This window comes from Leuresthes tenuis, unplaced genomic scaffold (genome assembly GCF_036924035.1).
Source record: "Leuresthes tenuis unplaced genomic scaffold, fLeuTen1.0.hap1 SCAF_11, whole genome shotgun sequence".
Taxonomy (NCBI): domain Eukaryota; kingdom Metazoa; phylum Chordata; class Actinopteri; order Atheriniformes; family Atherinopsidae; genus Leuresthes; species Leuresthes tenuis.
The window spans coordinates 18,314,749-18,340,967 of NW_027325365.1; the positions used below are offsets into that span (position 1 = coordinate 18,314,749).

The following is a 26,219-nucleotide window of genomic DNA, read 5'->3' on the forward strand; positions in this document are numbered from 1 at the left end:
TTACCTATATTTCTTATGGCCTCTAAAATAGATAATAATGATAAACTATCTTTTCTTGGTGTATGGAACATTTCCAAATATGAAACACACATAGTGGGTATTATAGGATGACAGTACTGCAGATAAAATGCATTTAAATTTAGGGTCAAGGAATCCCAAACAAGAGAAAAATGGTACTGCGTTTTCAACTTTAACAATGAAATATGTTTTAAACCTCAAAATGTGCATTTATGATTCTCCTCTGTCACAAGGAGCTGGTAGTCTGTAATCTCAGCAGACAGTGTAAAACAATAAGTTGGTTAATTAAAACATTTACTTTTCTGATGAGGTGTTAAACTGATAGGAAGGCTTAGACTCATGGTTTAAACGTTTTTATAATCCTGATTAAAGGACCCTCTCTAATCTGCAATCAAACGGGGCCATAAATTGGCCTCTGGTGGCTGTAAAAGTGTAAACATCACAAAGTCGAGCAGATGATTTTTCTGTTAAAGCAGTGAAAGTGTTAAGACTTTTGCACTCTCATTAATCTCCATTGGCCTGTGTCACAGTTTTGAAAGAAAGGCGAGATTACTCCCATCGGGCCTCAGACTCTAATTTAGCCACATTCTTCAGGTCATTATTCAGCCATCATAGGAAAGCCACGAAACAAATGGTATTTACCTCAAAGGGCTTATTACTTCAGGCAAGGGCACCGTGAGATGGGGAAAAGGAGGAGGTTTAACATAAACTTGAAGCTCATCATGGGTCTGCAGAGCATTGACTTCTTCTACGAGTCCCGGGCTGTCATCTGTCATCCAAGTACATGACAAACGGATGAAATGAGCTGGAGAAGGATTTGACACAGATGTCTGACATCACCATCTAATCTTTCACCGCACTCTGGAAACACCACTGTGGGATGAACTCGATTGCCATGGCAACAAACTGAAAAATAATCCTGCAGAATCTGAAGCCTGGGTAATTAGGTCTGAATTTGACTGTGATGTTAAATCGCAGCCACGCTTCTACCCCAAAGAATGACTGATTTCCAAATACGGGTGCAGTTAATTAGTCACCCACACAGAGTCGGCCTGCCTGCGGACGATCAAAGTCCACAATCAGAGAGATTACTGCTGTTTTCAACCTGCAAGCTTCTTACACAGCTGAACCAAGGCTTAGCCTCAAAAGTAACACTGATTAAATCTATACAACAGTGCTGTCTATCATTTGCCTTTGTTTTTCTGCCTGAAAATCAACATCTAGGCAGTCAGCATTTAAGTTACAAAAGGTCCAGTTTGAGAAGCTGAAATTAAGGTGAAAGCGGACACTTTGATTTGTGAAGGAAAGGTGAAGGACACTGAGCTGCCCTGTTTGTGTGTCCACACTTTGAATGCTGAACAGGTCAACTGATTAATCTACATTTACTATTTCTAACAGTCACTAATAATCACATTTCATATGAACTGTAAAATGCAGTTGGGAAACAATCTAGTAAAGAATAAAGCGATGAAGTAACAAACCTCTTGACAGAGAGGGGAACAATGGCAGCCAACTTCCGAAGAAGAGCTTTAGGATGTCCTTCAAGAAGCCTGGAGAATTATTCCTGAAGACTACTTAAAGAAATGACATGAAAGCCTGTCTAAGAGGGTTCCGGCTGTGTTGAAGAATAAAGGTGGACATGCCAAATAATGACTTTCAAGCTTGTTAAATGTGTTCAAACTCTGTTTTTACTGTTTATCCATTTTATTTATGTATGCATGTTTCAGTAAGACCCTGCTCCTATTTCCAGTTTTCCTAAAAATATATAAAGAAAAGAGCGGTGGCTTGAGACCACACAATCCCAAATGTGTTCACTGATCCACAGCAAAAGACACATCAACAACTGTCAATATTCTTGTGCTAAAATTGTCCAATAACTACATTCTCTATCCTCTGTTCTCTGTTGCAAAATCACGACAGATGACCTTTTTTGTCTTCCGTCACAAAGTTATGATGTTAACACTCGCCGTGTCATTATGTAAACAGTTTGCACTTTTCTTTTCTTCTTCTCCACATGCAGCAGATCATTACCCTTCGTAGTTAGGAAATACATGGTTAGGCTCCCACGTACATGGTTAGATTTAGAGATCTAAAATTCACACCGATTTTAGGTTCTGGGTTTTTGGTGTTCTAGTTTCTGACTTCCCTTTTATTCTCTCAGGTTACACTTAGGTTATCTGATTATCATCACTGCTTTGGTACTTCTTGGTTCAGTCTCTGTTTGGCATTTTGGTTCAGTTATGTTTGATTTCAGGTATTCTGTTTAAGCTTTATTCTTAGTGTATTCTGTCTTGGTTTTCAGCCCCCCGTGTTAGAATCATTTGTTGTTTACTGTCATCATGTGTCTAATTCAATAAGTACTTTTGTTCATGTTTCGTGTTTCTCCACATGTTCAGTTTGGTTTCTCATTACTTTCAGCTCTTGGTTTAGTTTAGGTTACTCTACTCTCATCACTACCCCTAGATGTCCTCAGTTGTCTTGATCAAGTCCATTGGACTCTGTTCACACCTGTTTTCAATTTATCACTCAATATGGTCAGTTTACTCATCAACCGTTCCAGTAATCATATGTCTTTGGTTTCCTGAGTCATTTGCCACTTCGTCTGTCTTTTCCTCCAAGGTTTTTTTTGTTCATTTTGGATAACCTGTTTAACAACTCCCTCGGTTTGACTTAATAAGGAGTTTTTGGTTCATAATTAGTTTGCCTTGGGCTAGTCTGACCGCTATTGTCTTTGACCATAGGCCACAACACTGTACAGTGTATATGACACAATGCAAACTTAAAACTGCCCACAGGTTATCTTCAAGCATGGATTGATAAACTGCTACTCACTACAGTGATGAAAGGTGACGTTTGTACATAGTGAAAAACTCTTTTCACATGTCTTGTCTTGTTTTCTTGTCTTTGAAAATACAAATTTGGTTAGATTACTATGTATCACAAAACCAAAAGTAGTTTTACAGTTATGTGTCACTCCCATTAATTACATTAATGAACATACTTTACTCACTATGTTATTGCAGTATGAAGTATTGGTGAATATAAGCAAATGAATAAGTAACAAAATAGAACTAAAAGAAAAATCAGTTGACAAACTATTGAAAACTGTAGGTGTGAAAAAGATGTGTTTGAAATCTCCACCAGTCAGCATCAGCCGGTAAGCCAGGTGAACTCTATATTTATGGCAAACAGTTCAATATCCTGGGTGGAGAGACACTCCTTCGAAGTAAGATCTCAAGGATTAGCCATCTGTTGTTAACCAGCACTGCAGTCCCTCCTCTTTGTCTGCACTCTTTGTAATCAGGTGTTGCATGAGAACATTGTAGAAAGTGTGTAATATGCCTCTGCAGCCATTTCTTGTTAAGAGATATGGTACTGCATTGACAATGTCCTTGTCAGCGCTCCAAGCTCATTCACCTTACTTGTCACTGATGTCACATTCCCCATGACAATAGAGCGAAGTAATGGCTTAAATTTCCTTCTCCTTTCCTTCCATTACACTCAATCCCAGATGTGTCCTCTTTAACTTGTCTGGATTTGCGGTCTTTTTCATTTCATTAATGGGATTCATGCGAGTGCCAAAGTTGCAGGAATGTATCCTGTTTTGGAAATAAAAGGTAGCGTGATGGCAGGAAAAAAAGAATGTAAAACTGCGCAAAACCAGTAATCCTACTGTTGCATTCTGTCATCCAACATACAGTAGAAAAAAATGAATTCACAGTAAAATGTTGCTGGTATTCTTTAAAAATAACACACATGGGGTATCTATAAATCTGTGATTCAGCCTTGTGCTATACTCTGTTTCAAGACTATGGCTAAAACATGGTGACAAACACCCTAACAGTGATAAAAAAAAAAATGAGTATGACATAACAGCATTCAGCTGGTGCGACGTGTGTGTGTGTGTGTGTGTGTGTGAGAGAGAGAGAGAGAGAGAGAAGGAGACAGAGCCTTCAGCAAACTCTCAAACCCCTCTCGGGGACTAGTGACATTTCTCGGTTTTGTGCGCCACGCAAATTATATTCATGGTTTAACAGGAGTCGTGATCTGGCCTCTAGATGGGATTCAGTGTCACCTTAATCACTTCTGACACACTTTTCATCACTGAAGTGAGAGCGCCAGAATTTTTCCAAGACTGTCACAGGACAGCCTTTCTGATGTATACTTTATTATTTTAAACCGGAATTTTAAACATTTTCAAACATTGTTCGACAATCTTCAACCGTCAGATTGCCTGTAATGTGCTGCTGGTTGGCCCAACTGGTAATTTCCTGAACAATTACTTCATCTGAGAGCTGCACACAGATGTATGTTTGGAATGAATGTTCATGAATAATGATGAGCCGCTGAAAGAGAAAAGACGAGGTTACGTAACCTATTTTGAATGCTCTGAGTTTTTCTCCAAAATTGATACCAAGCAAACTGTGTGACATGTGTATCTGCCTACTGAATGGGAATTAGACACACACAGAAGCACATCAAAGGGTGTGATTGAGGGGGTTTGTTCCACAGGAGATGACTGAAAGAAACCCAGCCAGTCATTTCACATGTGAATTACTTTCATCATCCGCAAGCAGACGGCAGGCCATTATAATCATGTTACTGGGTTTACTTTGCGAAAGAGAATTTTCCTGTTTTCAGAGTCTCGAGGGACGATAAACAGTGGCCACTGGTTTTCTTATTCATAGGCAGTGGAACGTACATGCACACAGGCTGGCTTGATTTTTGTCCTTAATGGAGAAGAGCAAAATCTTTGTCTGTCATGCTGCTTCAAATCCGAACTAATGCTCTGCAGAATACAAGTACAAAGGCCTTTGGGCAGTTCCCTTTGCTCAGAGGATAAGGCTGCCGTTATCTTTTTCTATTTCATTCACAACAAACACCACGAAAAGGCAAAAAACAGCCTCTGTACTTTCCATCTTCTCTACCTTGGCTCAGCCTGAAGCCGTTTGTTAAGGTGAATGATGTAAAACAAGAGTGTCCAAAATCAGCTGGGGACTGAAACACTTCTTAGTCAGGATAAATATACAGCTGAATGCACATCAAAGCAAGCTGTAGATAGTACTGCTGCAAGTTAGAGCTACATTCAGTAGCATAGCAGTTTGGCCTTTTTATAGGGAGGGTTTGGAAGGATGAAGACAGCAGTTTGCAATGTACAAAGAGTTGTTAATCCTAACCATATATATAAGTATTTGTTATTAGAATGACATATTCTACTAATATTAACCAAAAGGCTGCTACACTGTTGATTTCATCCATATGTAGTGTAGCCTACACCACTGCCCTCTGACAACCCCACACAGCCGCTCCAATTATTCGCTCCAATTCAGGTAATGGAAACAAGCATGGAGCAAGATTTCAAAAGCTTGCTTCAGAATCCCTTTCCCACTTGATGGAAGCACAGCCAAGAATGGCCTCCAGAATTTTGTGATATTTTAATTTATTCTTCTCTCTGCCAGTAAAATATTCCCAGTGCCTCTGATTGCAACAGAAAAGCAAACTTTCTTTTGCTGAAATTCTGCACAGATTTTTTTTCTCCAAATATAGCTTTGCTCATTGCAAACAGAAACAGGGCTCTCAGAAAGTCCTCCAGACCTGATCTTGATTCTTCATTACATTGAAAACTGGTGGCTGCTTAGAAAAGTCAGTAGCTGCTGACTGTTTGAAAAAGGTTTAAGGAGTCAGAGTCAGAGTCACCTCACCTTTTCAAACATTGATAACGAACACGTCAGTGCCCAAACAACCTATCTATAAATTGAGATCTTGATCAAAATTACATGAGAGCTCACATTTCCTAGGGAGCTCAAACCTTTGGTTACTGAAAGTATTTCACATATGATGACATATTCGAATTAGTAAATCAATTGCCTATTTTAGAGATCAGCTAATCTTCTACTCTCTTAACTGGTCACACAAACGTAATCATTGGTCAAGGGTGCCCAAACCTTTGCATGCCCCAGCTGCAACCATTCTGATGGAGAAAAAAACTACATATATAAAAATGACCACTGGTGGATGTGAGATTACATGTTTTTTTTAGACAGACGGTTATTCGTCAATAAACAGGAGAAGTATAAAGAAGCAGGCCCATCTGCATGGAGGTCTGCTTGACTCCACACCAGATTCAGAACACAAAAATGTCTGAAAGTTTTCAGAATCCTCTTCAGAAACACATTATTGATAAAATAATATTGATAAAAGTTTCACCGACAGATATATGTATAAACTGCTTTGCGATTCTCAAAAAGTTGGATCCAGAATTCACGAGACAGAGACTTCACATTTTAAGCCGTGAGCCAGTGTTCTAGTTTCTTTTATCAGGCTGAATAATGAACTACAGTGAGGGGAAGCAGTGTCCCATTTCAGGTCTTTCGTGTCAGTGCAGGACCGGTCAACCACAAAAGGTCTGATTCAGGGATTTAAAAAAAAAAAGTAGGAAAATAGAGCGAAATGTGGTAAAAGAAGAAGGAAAGCAAGAGGGTAGAAAACAGAGAGAGGGTAGATGCAAGAGCAGTCCCAAAGCAGAGGAGAGGCTGCTGGTTCAGAGGTGTGTGCGCCCTATTTTTGGTTTTGCTCATGTATATCTTCAGTTCAAACAGCTGCTGGAGCGTTGTATCAACAATAATAACAACAACAACAAAAAATTCGGCATACTGTCTCTGCACAACAGAAAAGCTTACACTTCAGTTCAGCCCAGGTGCTTCAGCCGTCAATGGCTTAAAGCTCGAGTCCCACCCATCTGCCCTGCTTCCCCCAGGCAGAGTTTCCTTTTTCACATGAACACAAACACAAGTCACATGACGCAGAGTGCTGCTGATGCACACAGCCTTGAGCCCAACAAAGACAGCTTTAAATAGCCCGAGTCTGCTCTATGTGAGTAATGTATAGGACAGGGGGTGGGGGGCAGAGAGCGAAGTTAAAGTAGGTCATTAATGACATGTCGGGCTCAGATGTCACTCTGGCATCCACTGGAAAGAAAGAAATGTCATGCGTCTTTCCATCATATAATACATTCTCTGTTTTCCGACAAAACACTGATTTTCTCACAATTCCATGGCATGAAATTATCTAATTGATGAAATGCTACAGGAACTCTTAAAAATCCAACAAAAAAAGTGGCTCCAGAGTGAACAGCAGCACCATTTTAAAAAAAAAAACATCTATTTCTGTTGCTTCCAGGAGAATGGATGCATTTGATGCGTTTTTTAAAAATAAATGAAAATGTCCCCGAGCAGAACCTCATTTGGGCTCTGACAGAAACAATGTCAAAGCTGCGATAATAAGCTCCGGCATACATAGATGGGAGAAGATCCTAGTGTGCTACCCAGAAGTAACTAAAGAGGTTCTTTTATTTATTTATCAAATATGAAATATTTACAGGATTCAATCTGCTGGCAGAAGAGGACCAGGCAGAACAAACTGTGGGTGGAAGAACGGTGAAGTTGCTTTATATGGATGTTTAAAAAAAAACATCTGATGGAAGACTGCCTGCTGCTCCGCATATATTTTAGGCCTAAATTAAACTCTCAGGCTTTGAGACAGCATGACTGAGTCAGTGTGACAACACACTGCGGTCTATTAGCATATCCCTATGTTGTCTGCTGGACTTTGTCAGACGGTAAATATGGATAAATCACCTGAATACATGGCAAGGTGTCAACATTACACATAAGCATACACGGCTCGTCAAAAAAAAAACCGGCAGGTGTTCCAGTTGAGCCAGTTTGACCGGAGTACCGTGTTTCTCCCCCGAACACAAGTCTCATTCTCCTCTTACGCAACCAGCCTCTATTTAAACTGCTTAATATATCTTTAGGAAAAAGAAAGAAAAACAATAGAAATGAGTCACCTGGGAATTGCTGAAACCGACTGCTACTAACTTTTTAGTGGAGGATTAGTAAGGGAGAAGTTAATTATGTGGCTTTGACACACCTAATGTGTCTTTCCATTTGTGCGTAATCCCCGCCGAACTGCTGCAGGAGGATTATACATTTTGACTGACATCGTGTTCAAATTAAACTGCTGAAACGCAGCCTCATAAACGCTGAGACACATCTGCAAATATAACACAGTCAAATGATCAAACAAGGTGGCAGAAAGAAAAAAAGGACGACGAGGCAGTGCTGAGACGGATCACATTCAGTGAGTTCGCTGCACTCTCGTTAAGACGGCGCTTTAAATAAAACATGAAAGCTGGAGAAGAAGGCACTCCTCTATATACAGAAACTTGTGGCAAGCCATGATATTCTGAGAGACTGCACAGCCAGCTCAGAGGCATCCAAGGGAGACCCTTCCCTTTGTATGGGATAGTCAGCATATCGGAACCATCAAACATGGTCCCACACCCTACAACACAGAGGGCTCTGCAGCGGAGGCCAGACTGACTGGCAGTCTGCGAGGAGCTGATAAGCACACAGGAGCCGACTTCCTCTGAATGGCAAAACAACCACTTTCTCTCCTCTTTATCTCTGAAAGGATGACAGAGGATCAGTCAGCCACACATGAAAGCATTACACTCATCAGGAGGTTAAGTTTTAGTCTGGGAAAACATTTTCAAAGCTCCAATGCGATCTTGTTCAGGACTCCCCTCTGCTGCCGGAGTCACTGTGACAGGCTCGATAGGAGGGTCCTGTATCTGTGTTGATGTGAACATCTGAATAAGTCATGGCCTTTTTCTGTTGCTCTCAGTCGCTCCATAAAAGCCATATGTACATTTTTAGAAATCCCCGAGTTCTGCTGACGTGAAGAGAGACTTGAAAGATTCATGCTGGTTTAAAAAATTCAGACTGATGTCCTGAACTTACAGTGCATGGCTGGTATGGATCAATTATTTAACCTTGGGATGCAAGACTGGGAATTGAGGGGGTGACTGAAATCCGGACAACAAATTTAAAAAAAAGATTGATTGTGCAGACACCATTTCTGCTTTCATGTCGAGGAATTAGGGGCTAGTACTCTCAGAAATGTGCAACGCAGTGATGGATTATAGGGCGGGTGCTTGTGAGGCCCAGCTTTGATTTCCAGTTGTGTGGATGTTCGCTGTGCAGGTGATAGGAAAATGCAAGACAGCAGGTCAATGAATGCACCAGCAGGGGGAGACCGTGTCACATATGTCTGTGTTATAAGCCGTGAATCTATCATATTTCCTTCCCCCCTGCATGCCTAAAGCTGTTAATGTGGATACACAAGCATGACCCTTTAGATGAATAATTACAATTAAATATATTACCATACTGTACAGAGGAGTTACATTTTCAGATAATATTAAATGCAAATAATAAAACATCTGACACTTTTTTCATCAAGGCACACCAACGACATTCCTAAGGAATGACGGAAACGTTGTCCTTTTTTTTCACTTTTTATTGCCGTAAAGATGTTGCAACCCGCCCGGGGAGCTGTTAAGGGTTAAACTTGAGTTCGTCATGACTCTGAAATCCGATACTGTTCCTGATGAATGAGTGTGTCTGTAGCCAACACCTTTCTGTCAGTCTGTATCAAACACTAACTCAACAAGTGGGTTTTTGCGTCTTCGTAAATTTTGGCACGACTGATGTTGGTCGCGCTAATGTAAGGCTCGCTCGCTTCTCGAGCTCCAACTGCCGCGTTCTCGGGTCACGCACTTCGTCATGGAGACCGAGACGAAGCACTTACGCATTTCCTAAAATCGGGACTTTCTGGGAAACCACTCAGGCGCAGCAGGCAAACATGTAAGTAATGATAGAATCGCCTGACTTTGTTTTTCGAACAAATATCTGCTGATTATCCTGTTGCTGTATTACCTGTGCAGCCAGGTGTGCAGCCAGGACACCTGTGCGCGAGCAGCCCAAAGTTACTGCAAAGTTTTCTTACAGTAATTCCAGCTTCTCAATTTCAACTCTTTCAAGTTTTATTGTCGAACACTGAAGTCTGTTTTGGACAAAGGAATTTGTTAACAATGTAGTAACGTAATTCTTCCATTGTAATAAGTGCCGTCACTGCTTTTTCTCTCAGCATGGTGGATTACAGTACTTCAGATGTACCAGAAGTCCTCCTCTCAAAGACCGGTGGCCCTTTTAAAATGGAGGAGCTGGCACTGATGGCCTTGCTGGAATGTCCCCTGTGTTCGGAGCAGCTGGACGCCTCTTCTAAGGTCCTGCCCTGCCAGCACACTTTCTGTATATCCTGCCTGCAGAGGCAGGAGGCAACCCATTCCCAGCTGCTCTGCCCGGAGTGCGGTGCTCCTATCCCAGCTAGGACAGTGGAGGAGCTTCCTGAAAACCACCTGCTTGTGCGGCTTCTGGGGGGGCTCAATGGCCTCGAGGGGCAAAACAGGACAGCCCAGAGAGCCCGCTATTCAGTGCCCTTGGCCAGGGGCAGCGTCAGAGTCGAGGGAGACCAGCAGCAAGGGAGCCATCACAGAGAGAAACAAGGGCACAGTGAGGTCAGTGCATGGACCGGCCCTGTTCTCTGCTTTTCTGGGAATCCAAGTTTAGTTATCAATTGTTTGTTTGTTTGTTCTTCTATCTTTTAAAGTCACTTGATCTCTTCAAAATTGAAGCATTGAGTTCATCAAACGTTCAAAGTCGTAAACCTTTCACTCTGCATCGTAAAGGTGTGGCTCCCTGGGAAAATATCACTTTTCAAGTTGTCAACTGTTTGGGATGCAAAACACGAGTTGGCAGAGTACCAGGATAAAGATATATAGATGTAGATTTTCTTAATTAGTGTTTTCAACAAGGAATGTTTACAGACCTAATGAGCTAAATTGATCAGTAATAAAGCTTGTAACATATCCCACAGGGTCTTGTTCCAACCACATTTGTTACAGGAAGAGCTATGTCATTACAAACGAGGAGCAATATTATGGTGTTTCCTGCCCTTCTACCCAACCACAGTGTTTATTTACTGGCTGACAAAGTATTAATGTATCTCTTTCGCACCTTTTATAGCGTGACAGGCTAGAACTACTAACTGTTGTACGATGGTTTTAGAACTATTCACCTGATACCCAGTGTGAATAATTATGTGGCTTGTGCTGGAGGTTTGATCTGAATTATCAACTGTAAGTCAGTGCTCCTGTCGGCTTAATGCGATGAGATCCCCTCAGATGGTGTCATTGTTCTACAAGTAAATGTTAAGTCAGAGCTGCACTCGTGATAAGGAACTTAGCAAAGCCCCAATCCTCCTGAGCCCTGCCCTCAGACATAAGATCTCACTGAGAACTCTTTTAAAACAGTTAATACCTGGAATTTAAGGTAAAGGGAGCTTTTCACAGTTATTCCTTTTATCCATCCCCAGTGGCTGTACTGAGTTTGGGGGGGGGGTGGGCTCTCTGTGCTCGGACTCAGTAAAAACGCCTGATTCTGAAGGAGCTGGTCTCACTAAATTAATTCAAGCTAATTTTAAACATAAATATATCTGGTTGTAAATCTTATTAGTCAGCATTCTTCTTCTGATTGGACTGCAGCGACTGTTATCTTTAACCATGATGAGCTGTTGATGTTTATTATTCAGATGTTTCAGAGTTCCCTTCATATAATATTTACACATTTATATTATTTTTTGTACGATATGTGCATGTATTGACGCTGACCTGAGCTGCTGCCCATCTTGTCTAATGACATATATAAAGAGAGAAATCTTGTCATACAATACCAAAGGACATGACAAAGTAGAGAGGATTGTGTATTTAAGAAAGTAAAACATGCCTTGCATTGTCACTTAATTTTAAGCGATCGCGCCCAGAGGAATGTGAGGCCTCCATAAAGATTATGCATTGTGACACAGAGGAATTACAGCGCTGATGTTTCAGCCTGCGAGGTCAAACGCGGACCTCCCTTCTCCAAAGTGCTGTGTACAATAAAAAAAATGTTTGTAAGAGGTCAAGAGTTTAATCCAAATCTGCGCCTTGAGTTCATTCAGAGTTAAAAAAAAAAAGCTCAGCAAGATCCACGAGGGTCAGTTTGTATATGCTGCAAAGAATGTAAAACAATTTACATGGATGAGCCTGATTAAATGTGAACTGAGTGTGGGAAAGACTGAGTCAAATTATATTTCCCATTTGTAGCATTCTGACTATCACTTATCCATGTCCATCACATGTATCTGGTCCTGGGCTTTTTATAGATGTTTCCTCTTGTTATGCAATGTCATCCAACAAAGTGCATGCAGTTTGTCACAGATATTTGGAATTTGTATTGATAGAACATGCATCGTTTCACCAGCTTCAGAAACCGAAGCTTCATGTTAAATGTCAATTTTACATTATATAACTGATATTTGACTCTCGTCTGCTCCTCAGGCGGCTCTCAGAGCCTCAATGTACAGCCAACGAAGGGATATGTCTGGGGAACCGGTTTTCACACCTGCTAATAGTATGAGTCTGAGCCCCAAAGTGGATGACGACTGGCTCCACGAAGACACCGGTGACAGTAACAGAGCATCTGCCAGTGGGCTGCAGGCAGCGAGCCAGACGCCTCAGCTGCAGCCCCTCGAGCAGCTCCAGCCGCAGCCCCGCTGCAGGGCGCTGTATGACTTCAACCCAGAAGGGATGAATGCGGAAGACAGTAAATATTGCCTCAGCTTCCTCAAGGTCTGCCGCTCAAAGTGCCAACTTCACACTATAGGAACAGCTTGTTTTCACTGGCCTCAGTGTGTGTACATTTAGTCTTTACTGTGTTTACTAGGCTAGATCAAACACCACCACTGCCGCCATACAAATGAGCAATTGCATTTTAATTAATACTCGCACACTAACCCTAACCCAAGCTACCAAAGCTGTTAAGTCAGATTTGAATTCATTTTTACACACTAATATGCAACACTTTGGTCACCCCCGGTCCAAATTAGGAGCAGAAACTCACCTACAGGTGTTAAAGGTGAAAAAATGACTTTTTCATTTTGCCGAAGCCAAAGCTTGTGCACCCGACATGGTCAAAACTTAGCAACATCTCTTTTGCATGTAACACTTTTTATGTCCAGTCTTTCACTTTCTGTGTGGGATTTTGGTTTTTCACCCAATATATGGGATTCTTTGGGCACCCTTCTCTACCGGAGCTGGTGTTACGAGCTCTTGTGGCAGAAACAAGCAGCTCGAACCATGAAAACCTTACGGTTAAAGGACCTGGCACATGTGGAGATGAAAGGCATTCAAGCAGCTGAGTGTGTCGCCAAATGCTGCGAATACTTGTGTCAGTTAAGGTGTACACATGTCTACATAATACGAGTAATAATGGCACACTCCACACAGCAGCTTAACTCAATTATTGCTCACTCTGAATACGACTTTATTTGGATTACAGTAATAAGAAAATGTGTCTTATTCAGAGAGAGGTGTGCATGTAAATCTTGCCCCTGTCGCCAACAACTTAGACGTCATCACTCCATAGTATATTCCCTCTAACTGCTGTACTTTGATTACATTACAAGCTGAGGAAATGGACATGTAGCTCTCAGGAACCTTTGGAGTGCTTGGCAGCAGCTTAGAGAAGCTCAGAGCTGCTGACTGCTGGGACTACCTTTGAGGAGTTTTTCTTGACCTTTCCTAGTGATGACTCCAAGAAGCTGTGTTGATTAAGGTCTGAGTCTTTCACAAACATTGTCTAAAAGGTCAAATCCCCTGGGAGATCCAAACAGTCGCACAGTTGCTTTTTAGCTTTTGGAACTCTAAAATAATTCTAAAACAGTTTCTCTTTTCATTCTAAGTATTTAGTCTTTTGGGGTCCAATTCACATTCATACACATCAACTGTAATTTTAGCAGAGGTGCGTTAATTCTCATATTGCACTTTACACGGAGCTTAGATCGGACTTTAATTCTAAATAATAGTTTGTGTATCTGCTAAATTGCTTATTTAAAAAAGGAGATAAGGATGTTATATAAAGATAGTTAACTGACTCCTGTGTTGTTTCAAATAGCCACAGTCTTTGTGAGATCAACATAGCTTCTCTGTGTCCATAATAGTGAAATGACACACTTTAATGGATGCTTAACCCACTATCCACCATCACTCTCCTTTGGCTTTTTCAGACAGGAATTTGCAGTAGTTTGTGGTGATGTATAGCACAGGAAATTCCCAATAAAGCTGATGCAAAGTGGTCGTTGCTTTTTGTTTTCAGAGAGTGATAACTGAGACTTGTGGAGCTGAGGTCTCAGACCTCTGCTGCAGTGATTTTTTTACTTACCCTGAAGGATCTCCGAGGTTGTTATATAAGGGCCTCAGTTCTCGTGTGCTCTCCATTAAAGCGCACTTGAGCTCGCCTTTCTTTTTAATGCAGGTGGTCAAATGGTTCTTAGAGGCTGGCCGCAGAAAGCACGGGGCCCGTAGACACAAAGGGAGCTGATGTCACATGCTTCAGCAGAAACGCGGGGCTCAGAGAGTTTCTGAGCGCTGAGTGCTCAGACTCCAGGGCAAGCTCGCTCTCTTATAAGCATCTGATGTCCATTTTTGTCGGTGCTCTCTGAGTATTTGTGACTTTTTTTCTGGTTTGCAGGGAGACATTCTGACCGTCATCAGACGAGTGAATGAGAGCTGGATTGAAGCCAGGCTCGGCGAAAAAGTTGGAATTTGTCCTCAACACTTAATAGAGGTGAGTTCTTCACTTATTTCTTCCTCTCAACGTTGTTGGATTATGACTTATGCACTTTGGCCCTCTCCGTTGTAGCACTTTGGTCTAATAGTGTAGCCAATCGAACCAGAGATGTAGTGACTGGATGTCATTGATTCCAGGTCACCGCCTGAACATTAAATTTACTTTCATTCAAATTTTTGATTCATCAGTAAAAGTCGCCCCTGTGCTGCAAAGCGCTGAGGCAGAAAGCTCCTCTGCGAAGCTCTGCTGTGTCTGCAGCTGCTCATTAGTGTGTGACTATGTGGCTTACTCAGGTTTTCAAAGCTTGCTTAGCTAGTTGGCTGTCATTCGCTTTCCTCTCCACTTTCTGCCTCAAGGAATTAACTTCAGGCATGCTGGGTAGAATTGCATTTGTTCTTACGCTGAGGTCATTGTGGTGCCGTGCTCACTTCTTGTTTCCCTTTCTAACTTGCCATCAGTTTGATACAGCTTTTTCTATTAATACCTTGAATCCTCTCTACTCATTAGCCTTCTCCTCCTCTTGCACCTGCTTTTTTTCCCCCCATGTCTTTATCTAACGCCTCGCCTCGGTGATGCTCTTTATCTGTCTCTACCTCTGCAGTGTTTTCTCTGTCCTTCCACTTTCCTTCTCTCCTCTCTGAGCCTGTCTCTCCTTGTGTCGTGCAGCCAGGCGTGAAGAGACAGTAATGCTTTCTCTGCTTGGGTGGCATAACAGCACATCACTTTGCAGAGTGAAAGCATTAACCCTGCCATGCCTGTCTGTCTGCCTGCCGGTCTGTGCAACTCCTTTCCCAGCTCCAGTCAAACCTTCCTGGCTTATTTGCTTAAACTGCCTGCCTCTGAGCCTGCCTGTCCAACAGGTTGTTGCCGAGTAGTGATATGTGGGTGTGTTTCGGCAGCAGAGGTTGACAGGCGCCGGTAGCAGGTAGGAGCGAGTTGAAGAGGATTTTCTTGACTCGGGATTGTGCGTCCTGTGTTTGGATTATTCCTGATTTTTACAGTTGCTTCTTCTTTTTTTTATTTATCTGTTTCAGCCAATCTCCACCGCTGCCAAACTGCTAAAGGGAAAGAGTCGTAAGGTGGGTGACTCAGCGGAATCTCACCATCAAGCTGGGAGTAGGGGCCCAGACAGGGCCACTGACGCATCCAACAGGACTGCCCATTACGGAGTCCCTCAAGTCCCAGCAAAGACACCCATCATCAATGCTTTGCCTCTGTCCAACCAGCGGAAACAGCCCTCAGTCGGCAGCAGCAACTTTTATCAGACATTCACCGACGTCAGCACCTTCAACCGGCAGGGTCAGTCGCAGCGTTTCTCAGTACCCTCTGCAACGCACGGCCACTCTCATCCTTCCAAAGTGAATTCTCGGCGGCTTAGCCAGCACTCTGACGCTAACAGACACCTGTTACAGGTGAGTCACCCTCTTCTTATGCATGCATGCTGTTCTCTTCTCATCACCTTTGAGTTAAACCATGTTTGGCTTCATTCTCATGGCAATGAAATTCTTTAGCAGATCATTTGTGGGCGGCACAAGGCACGCTGGTTTTCAGCGAGATAATAGAAGTGTTTATTTGAACCACTAAGAAATCAAGTTGACCTCAAGACTGGAGAACGGGAACCATGACACAATGCCGAAGGAATGAGTAAGAAAGGGGAGTCATGCTTTTGTTGGCAGCAGTGTGATTAAGGGGCTCTTATGAAGAGAACACAGATGTGGAAAAGAGTTAGATAAGAAAAATGTGAGGACTGGAGGTGAGTGGAACATAACAATCTTTAATCATGAAACTTGGGATAGAAGCCAAGGTCTCCTCTCTGAGATGATTTACAGTCCAGGAAGCTGTGAGTATGAGGAGAGCGAGGAGGAAAGCTCATTTAACTTAAACATTTGATGGGATTGTGTTAGACACTTCTAGGCCTTTTTAGTCCTAATATCAACTTGAAAACTGTGCTCAACTTTGCTGCTATCTAAATTCATTACTTACCTTAATGTTACAAGTCAACCATGAGGTTATTTCAACAAAACCTCTGATTCTAACGAGGAGCTTTTCGGCCTCAACATTTTAGGATAATTGCTATTTAACTCTTTTTATGTGACCAACACTATATGTGCTGCGTGTTTTGTAATAAATGTTGAAACGAGGGACTGTTTTCATCCTCCTAAATCCAGCAAGGGCATTGTGAAGCTACAGCGCTTGATTTTTGTTGATCTTGTGATTCATTTTGCTCTCATAACCAGCCGAGAGGTTTGGTGGATATATATTTCAAATTAATATTTAATGTAAATTGAAGTTGCCATTCATTCTCTGGAAAAACAATGAAGGAGAATACTGTAAGCATGGCATCGAGTCTTAGCCAGCCATTCCCTTTGGAAAGTTTTATAATGTAACCCACTGCTCTGCCTCCTGCGTAAACAACCCTCGAGTTACACACGTAGGAGCATGAAAATTCAAAACCTGTTGGCGAAAATCAGGAGAGGAAGGGAGGTGGAGGGGATCTAGGAGTTTAGATAAGAAAGGAGGAAATGGGAGAGATTAGGCGGGAAGAGGAAGAAATGTGCAAGGAAATACTGATGAGAAATGGCATTAAGCTGGTAAGAGAAACACAATACTAAAGTTGTAAGCAGAAAAAAGGCAAAACATGAGGGACAAAGAAGGAGGAGGACAAATGAGAGATAGATGTAGAGAGTGGGAGGCTTTGAGAGTCCCTCAGTGTGTCTGCTTATCTCTCTTATGCTTATGATGATGAGTCACTTGTGAAGTTGGTTGCATAACAGACTCCGCCATCCCCAGCCTTCAAACTCCTTCCTCTTCACTAAGCAGGTAACACTTTCATATCAGTGTGCCGGGAATGGCTGGAGAGCCACGCACTTCCCTTTTTAAAGGAGCAGGGGGCCACGTCCCTCTACTTGAGGCCGAACCTCCCCGGTGACCAGGCCAGCATGTGTGCTATTCTTAGCATTGCGTCCCATCAGCTCTCACCTCTGGCTTTGCTTGCTGTTACAGAGAGCTGCAGTTTCCCTCCCACTGTGGATGAAATAATGCGTATTAGTATGAATATTGGCATAGTTATGTAAGAGTAAAATTTAGGATAGAAATGTGCCACAAGCTAAAACAAGTCAACCCCCAATCAGACTTCAGTGATACAGAAGAATATCTGACGCTTTTGTTTACTTATCAGGAACGACTGAGCCTGAGAACTGACCACATTTAACAGCATGTAGTTAAACTCTGATCAGAGGATGTAGCATTGTAACAGATTTAGAATTGAGTTACATCATTGTGTGTCTTGTGCTCTGACACTGTATATAAGAACCTGAAGCTGAACACATATACTGATGTAGAGCCAGTTTAAAAGACTCACCAGGAGGCGTTTCATAGGAAGGGGTCAAAAGGTTGTTAAACAGAGGCAACAAAGAGACCATTGCAGCACAATAGTTGATCTGAATGAAAGTTTTCACACTCTTGACATTAGATGGTTTATTTCAGGAAAAAAAAAAAAGTATTTGAAATTTCTATTCATCTCAAAGCCATTCTCAAACGAGGTACGAAAACTAAGAGTAGGCGTTAATAGACCAAATACTGTCATCCTGGATGCACGGAGAGAGGACACCGCAGCCACATAAGGTGATAAGGGTCGCCCACATCTAGAAAACTGAATAACAATGTGAAATTAAAAGATGAATGTTGATATCGTTGTAATTCTAGAGGATCGTGGAGCCCACACCACAACTAAAACAACAACAGCATTGGTCAACAGTATCTTTCTGATCACTGTCAGAGCAATTTGATGAAGATAAAACAAAACTACAATGAAATGAAAATACAGCTGGGATCACTGTGGTTGTACTGTGCTGTACTTCACTCTGTTCTTCCATTATCATTCATTTTCTTTGTACTAAGAACAGAGAAATGCTAAATGACCCACTTTATTCATGTCCTGACGAGTTCTTGTATGTCGCTAATTGATGGCGAAGGAAACACTTTTCCTCTGAAATCCCCACGTCTATGCTTCATCACTTTAAGTTGATATGATTACACTTCCAAGCAGTCTTTGACTCTCTGAAATTTGCTCCTTACTGGTGTCGTATCTGATGATTTACAGGATGTCATCATACTGATTTTGACCCATAAGAAAGAATGCTTCCAATAAAAAGTGCATCCTAATGAATATACAGAAAGCGAAGACTCTCGTTTTAACCAACGAGCACTTATCTCGTGGGGCAGCCGCGCATTTTCCCATCACGCCCTGAGGTAATACAATGCAGAAAACTGCAGTCGCTGTGATCTTGTGAGCTTATTGTTGATGATGTCGGCTTGATGTCATTGTGAGTCAAGATCAAGCTGGACAGAAGTCAAAATGTCACACACACGTTACTCTGCGCAGGTCCGGCTCTTCTTAAACAGGCCTAACAGTCGCAGTTAGCAGAGATGAGAAACGCTTTGAAATCTCAAGCACAGCAACACTCGACTTCAGCCTGAGCTGACGTCTTATTAGCCAGGTAATTAAAAAGACCTGTAGCTGTGAAGGGATTTAACATCAGTGGTGAATCGTTTAAACATATTCATCCTGCTAGTGCTTCAGAGTTTTGCACAATCACTGAGTTTGTAGCATTTAAAAAAGTAAAAATGTATCAAGGGACTCTTCTCCCGCGACAAGATGAGTTATAAAAATTGGGCTGATTTAACAGCTGATTTTTAAAGGTTTTTTTTTTTCTCAATTAGACCAAACAGCCAATATATGCAATTAGGTTTGCGCTGTTATGAAAAGACTGAGAAAAAAAATCCAACCATCCATTTTGTCTGCCATCTTCACTCTGTTCATGGTGGTCAGGAGTTAGAAAAAATTGTTGATGTGAAGAAAGAACAGGCTCTGAATCAGCGACATTTCCAAACAACAACAGTTGAAAAGGAATATTCATGACCTTTTCATTGTGAAATAGAATTTAAACATATTGAGTCTTTTTTTTTCAATCTTTTACATATATATAATCAAGACTTATTAATCTGATTTTGTTTTAATACCCTAAGAACATACTTAGTTTTGAAGACTGTGGGTTTCTCAATGAAAATCTGTCTTTGATAATGTAAGTGAGATGCTGCTGGTTGGCTGCTTTCTGTGGCAGCAGGATGCCAAAACCTTGATGTTAACATTCGGTTTATTGGTTTGTTTATGCTTGTGTTTATGTGTGGCTGCAGGACCATGCCATTCAAATGACTATGTACTTTCTCCCCGACTTATAGCAGAGTTACTTCCTGCTGGCCGCTGCTGAGTCAAAGCACCTGGCCATCGTGTGACTAAAGTTGAGTTTTGAAAAGAACTAAATAATTGAACATGTCAAAAAAAAAATAATACATTTTCCCTGAGATAGAAGAAATTTGCTGATGAAAGATGATTGATTGGATGTAAACATTTTTTTTAAAGCCTACCCCTTTTTCTCTCCCTTATCTGTAAACTTAAAGGGATTTTGTAAACATCAGATGGGGCAGGGAGCTCTTATCATTCAGGTCATGGCTGATTTGAAAAAAAATTTTTTAAAAGAAAAACGAATGTGTAAGCCATAACAGATGTGGACAAAAACATGGCAGTGAGGCTCATCCGCCCCCTTCTCTCCTACATAATGGATTACTGATCTGTCTGCAGGACATAGCTTTCTTCATGAATCTTCACCGTGCAGACAAGTGAGGCCACAGTGATATTCCTGGCAACATCGTAGTTATTGCTATCTTTGTGCTTTTGAACAACAGTGTTGTGTAACAGCGGGAGAGCTTAAGGATACAGGAACATTCTGCATATAGGAAACCCCCATGCCCACAGGCCAGCGTTAATGCTTGAAGTAGTCATTCAGTGGTGGTGCTAGGAATAGCAGCACATGTCTATGATTGGCATGACAAAGTAATGGGCAGTAGAAAGTTATTCCTGCATCTCTTTATGATAAGGGATAGAAATAAGGATATGTGAGGGGCCTGTTTGAACCGAGAAGAAAATAAAAGCAATGCACCAAAATCTTATTCGGCCCCTCCCAAGTAAGGCAATTAGAGGTATTAAGCTCTAAAATGTATAATCACCGGTTGGAAGATTCACCTATGTGTCACTCCCTGACAGTTTCGGGGCTGACTCACATTCTGCTGCTTTCAAGCCTTTCAAAGTCTCTCAGCTCTCAGATTCACATAGAGAACCTTTGATCGCGAAGATAAGATACTGATGAATTCTGTGCTTATCTATATTTTATTCTGTTTCCCCACATGTAATGTGTACATCATCGTTGCATCAGCGAGCTGAAAATAAGACATTTCAGCATTTCAAAGAATGAGCCAGTAAGTCATAGTTACTACACAGACAGGTGACAAATGAAAGAAACAGCGAAATGTAAGGTCTCTTGATGCTTCCCTGAAAGAGAAAAGGTTTTAGTAAATTAATGGTTTGATGAGATGGGAATTATGTAATGATAGCTATCCTCTGCTGTGAACAATCACAGTTCACAGCAGGCTCATACAAATGGGATTTGGACTGTGCAGACTGCACAGCCATCATTAAAACACCTAATAAGAGAAGATTTTGTTTTAGTTGTCTGAGAAAATGAGAAGCCTAATGTCATCAAATGTTTGTCCTGCAATTATACACATTTTCTCCAAAAATGCTTTTTATTTCTGTATTTTCTTTTTCATACCAGCCATTAAATCACTTCAATCTCAAACATATGAACATCGTACTTGCAGCCATGTTTCGAGACGACTGCAGGGGCGTCATCGCTTAAATCAGAGTAATTATCATGTCCAGCAAAGCCCGGTTTTTAAATGATGCCAAGCATTAAAAATCTTGCTTAAGCAACTTAAAAAAATTCCATTTATATACACTTAAAATTAATTTAGACTGGCAGCAGGTGCGGTCGGATTTATCCTAATGCCAGCACATGTGAGGGATAGCCATGGACAAGGAGAGACAGTTTAATGACAAAGTCTGAAACCAGGTTAGATATATCTGTGGAATCTATATCTGTGACACCTTCCGGCCGACATTATTATGTACCCCTGAGGAGAACCAATCAATACCTCAAATCCAATATTCCCTCTGCTCTTGTGTTATTAAACTGAGATGGTAGCCAATTGAAATTAAATGATGGCATCTTACATGATAACATATTTAACAATGAGCATTTATGATCTACTTTCATTGCTGTCGATTTTTACTTATCTTGTAAGCTGTCCACTGACCTGATTCATTTGTGTTTCCGACGCAATTGAGTTGTCTGAATCTGAATCTGAATAAAGCCTTTACACAGTGCAATACAGGCACTGGAAACATGTGCCCCAAACCAAAATGCCGCCACATGACCAACAGAAAAACTGTTTGCGTCGAGTGTAGCCTTCACACCGAGAGAAAAGAACATTTCCATGACAAAGTACAATTTTAGCAAAGAACTACTGAGACCTGGTTTTCTGATAACCAAAGTAAGATTTATCCTTTAGGGCAGAATTCTTTCACTTTGATCTAGACTAAGCAGATACATGGATTAACATTAAACTCCGTGTGGAACATCTAATGACATCATCTGGACCCACCTTCCTATCAAAGTCTCACCATGGCCTTTTATGGCCATAAAAACTAATGAGAACCTTCCACAGAAAGCCAACGCAGCTGTACATTATTGCTTTTATAAATGCGTCACGCATCATGCTTAGCATTCCACATGATAGTTTTTGAATGATAATACGCTGCATTTTAGAGTGAGAAGAAGATGACCAGCGAGACCCCGCCCACCATCTCTATGGCTCTGGTGAACCCCCAGATGCCCTCTGCCTCAGCTGACAGCAAGAACTCCTCCACGCAGCAGCTCTCCATCAGCGTGTGAGTCACAGTTTTAGACATTATATTAATGGTATGACAACGTACAATTGAATGTGAGCAATATGAAATAAATAAGTAACTTGGATACCCTTTAAAAATGCAGCACAGTCAAGAGATGTAGCCTAAAAAGTGTTGTTATAACAAAGTTAAACCTGCTGTTTCACTCCTCAGTTGTGCCGTTCTGTACTCCTACAAACCTCGACGTCCGGAGGAGTTGGAACTAAGGAAAGGAGAGATGGTGGGAGTGTATGGAAAGTTCAAAGAGGGCTGGCTGCGTGGGCTGTCGCTCAGAACGGGCAAAGTGGGAATTCTTCCTGGCAACTATATCACACCTGTGCTCAGGTGAGAGGCCGTGATCTCTGAGTGCAGAAAGTGGGAGTTAAAAGACATTTGGACTCAGACAGTCATTTAATGTGGATTGGATGAAAAGCTATCATGCACACATTTCAAACATGCATAAATGAAAAACTTTTCAAATTTTCTTTCTATAGAGCATGACATATCGAAAGTGTATGTTCACACCTATACAACTATTTGCTCTACAGAACCTCAGCCAGACTCCTGGAGACCAAAGCAGCTAATTTGTCCTCACAGTACAACACGGTCACTGGAAAGAAACCCACGGCTCCAAAGAATCCTGCTGTGGTCCTTGCACTTGATAGGGTGAACGGTGATGGAACGACATACTCAACAGGACAGGTCCCGTCTGTGCCAAATGGAGCACAGCATGCAATGTCAACCAGCTCTGCGAAGCCATCCTTCTATGGGAGTTCTCAAGGTTGGGACACTGTGAGGCGTATTTTTAACCCACACAGAGGTGAGTTTGAAACATCTGTCTCCTCTTTGCTTCATTCAGTTAAGGGATTTTGTCAGAATGCCTCTTAATATTTGCATATTTTTTAGGATCAAACCGTTCCTCACATATGCCCACCTTCAATATGCCGTCCAACTCGCAACACTTTGCACAAGTTCAGGCATCAGGCTACTCACCTGCCCTGCAGAGGAAGAAAAACAGCAACATTCTATCCAGTTCAAGCAAACCACTGGGCTGGATGACTGAGCCAGCAGCGCCCTCTGCTGCTGCAGCCCTGAAGGACAAGGACTTCATCGCCCATTATGAAGCAACATTTCAGCACCACAGACAGCCAGCAAGTGCACCTCAGTCAATTCTGGTCAGACCTGACCCATACAAGAGCAATACAGACAAGGTAATTTTAGGCTTGGTTTTGTTTTGGAGTTATTTTTACTATTCAGTGTTCCTAAACTGATTCAGTGTAAATGTTGCACTTCCGTAGCCTCCAAAGTCAGTGCGGTTCCTCACGGATGAAGATTCCCCGCCTCCAAGATATCGGACCTCCTCTTGGTCATCAGGAACTCAGGTTACCCCCAACTACCAGCCTGGGCCCCCTCCTTTGGAAGTGTGGGCCCCTTCGCTCACCCTAGGGAGAGATGGGCCAGGGATCATTCTCAGCGAAGGAAAGGGTCCTATCTTCAGGAAAGGCCTTGAAACAGCCATCTCAGATCTAAATTCTTACCCACAGAAACCAAGATCCTCACAGCCATCGCAATCAGCCGCGTCAGCTCAGTTCAGCCCGAGCAGGTATAATGGGTGTGTTTGCCCTGGCATATATAGCGAGTAGCACGCATGTTTGTAAATCATGTCTGAAATCATACAACACCAAGCTTCTCAAAACCAGACTAACACACATAGACAATCCATATAGGGATCAAATCACTCTATTGTCCATGTGCTCAAGTCAACGCATATGGACCATGGCGCTTTACACAAGCTCCATGTTTACATATTTTTGTAAAAACTGTAAAGTACAAGTGTATATTCATACATTCCATACTGCCATGGTGCTGGAAATACTTTAGTAAATAACTCCATTCCGTTCCCATGCATGTATACCAGGACAAGGATGGTGGTCCAGGTTTCTGAACTGACTTAACTGTGCGTGTAACTATGCTGAGTGATTGACTATTAGACATGAAAAAACTAAATTGGCATCTTTTCCTTTGTTTTGTTTTTTCAGACACAGAGTGATTACAACGCATTTGGCCCAAACAGACTCGGAGCTCAGCCTGCTTCAAGGAGAACTGGTCCTCGTCCACAGACCTCGACCTGACGGGCGGGTTCTTGTCACTCAAGAGAGCAGTGGGCGGACAGGCTTATACCACAGCAGTGTTCTTCAAGACCTCGAGAGGCTCAGCTGACTGTGTATTTCTACCGTAGTTGTGTATATTTCTATATTCTATATGTTCAAACTGCCAAATTACTTGAGTGACCAAGTGAAAAGTGCGTGTTGAGATAAAAAAGTTTTATTCTGGCAGGTGACAATCTAATGAAAGCTGTTGAGAGTGTGATTACTAGAGATTTATTTTGTGTCCTTCAGTGTGTGCGCATGTTTGTGGCAAGTACTATTATCATATTTTTGCACTAAAACCCACTTCATGACTGTTCCTTGTTTCATACCCATGTAACATGCAATGGTTAGTGCCTTTGTCAGAACCCACAGAAAAAAAATCTATCTATATGTATGTGTATATATATATATATATATTTGAGTCTATTTAGATAAAACACAAGGTATTATATCTGTACCGCCTATGTATTAAAATATACCTACAGATTATTGGTAGTTTGGTGTCTTCCTTCAGGTGTAAACTATACAAGAATAATTTAACATGTAAGCCTCTATTTATAATCTGTGGTAGTGTGATATATGCCACCTGTGCAACAAGTCCAGTCGTGAAATTTCCTTGCTACTAAATATTCCACAGTCAAAGTGGAAGCAATTGGAAACGACAGCAACTGAGGTGCATATTGCGCAGAGGTCGCCAATTTTCTGCAGAGTCAATCCCTACAGACCTCCAAACTTCATGTGGCCTTCAGATTAGCTCAAGAACAGTGCGTAGAGAGCATCATGGAATGGGTTTCCATGGCCGAGCAGCAGCATCCAAGCCATACATCACCAAGTACAATGCAAAGCGTCGGATGCAGTGGTGTAAAGCGCGCCGCCACTGGACTCTAGACCAGTGGAGACGCGTTCTCTGGAGTAACGAATCACGCTTCTTCATCCGGTAATCTGATGGACAAATTTGGGTTTGGCGGTTGCCATGAGAACGGTGCTTGTCTGACTGCATTGTGCCAAGTGTAAATTTTGGTGGAGGGGAGATGACGTGGGATTGTTTTTCAGGAACTGGGTTTGGCCGCTTAGTTCCAGTGAAAGGAACTCTAAATGCATCCACGTACCGGGAGATTTTGGACAATTTCATGCTCCCAACTTTGTGGAAACAGTTTGGGGGTGGCCCCTTCTTGTTCCAACATGACTAAGCACCAGTGTACAAATCAAGGTCCATGAATACATGGACGAGCGAGTTTGGTATGGAAGAACTTGACTGGCCTGCACAGAGTCCTGATCTCAATCCGATATAACACCTTTGGGATGAATTAGAGCGGAGACTGCGAGCCAGGCCTTCTCGTAAAAACACCAGTGTCATTCTTAATCCATATGGATTAGGCGTTTTAATGTAATTCAAATTCATATGCGTGTAAAGGCAGCTATATACTGCTTTATATACTTTTGGCAATACAGTGTTTTTCTCTGTGGCCTTTCGGCAGCCAGAGCTCTCACGTAATTAACTTTATATCTTCCATTTTATTCATGGTCACAAGTGCTCGATCGTTATGTTCTTTCATCACACCATAATGCAGGTGGTCGGCGACAATAAACGCATGGTCATAGATATTTCTTGTTATAATCGATGATAAACGTGTG

At 41.9% G+C, this 26,219-nt stretch overlaps 2 protein-coding genes across 2 annotated transcripts in view; both read left to right on the top strand.

Annotated features, from left to right (window-relative positions):
- LOC140318196 (NEDD4 family-interacting protein 1-like) overlaps nucleotides 1–26,219 on the top strand; it is a 111,179-nt gene that overhangs the window by 59,273 nt on the left and 25,687 nt on the right. The window lies entirely within an intron of this gene.
- Nucleotides 9,413–24,887, top strand: sh3rf2 (SH3 domain containing ring finger 2). The gene is made up of 11 exons (XM_072395892.1): nucleotides 9,413–9,728; nucleotides 10,012–10,441; nucleotides 12,302–12,592; nucleotides 14,493–14,588; nucleotides 15,626–16,003; nucleotides 22,316–22,437; nucleotides 22,609–22,779; nucleotides 22,983–23,254; nucleotides 23,341–23,645; nucleotides 23,733–24,037; nucleotides 24,474–24,887. Exons 1-11 carry the CDS (start codon nucleotides 9,472–9,474, stop codon nucleotides 24,652–24,654), a joined length of 2,808 nt encoding a protein of 935 aa, XP_072251993.1. The 5' UTR covers nucleotides 9,413–9,471; the 3' UTR covers nucleotides 24,655–24,887.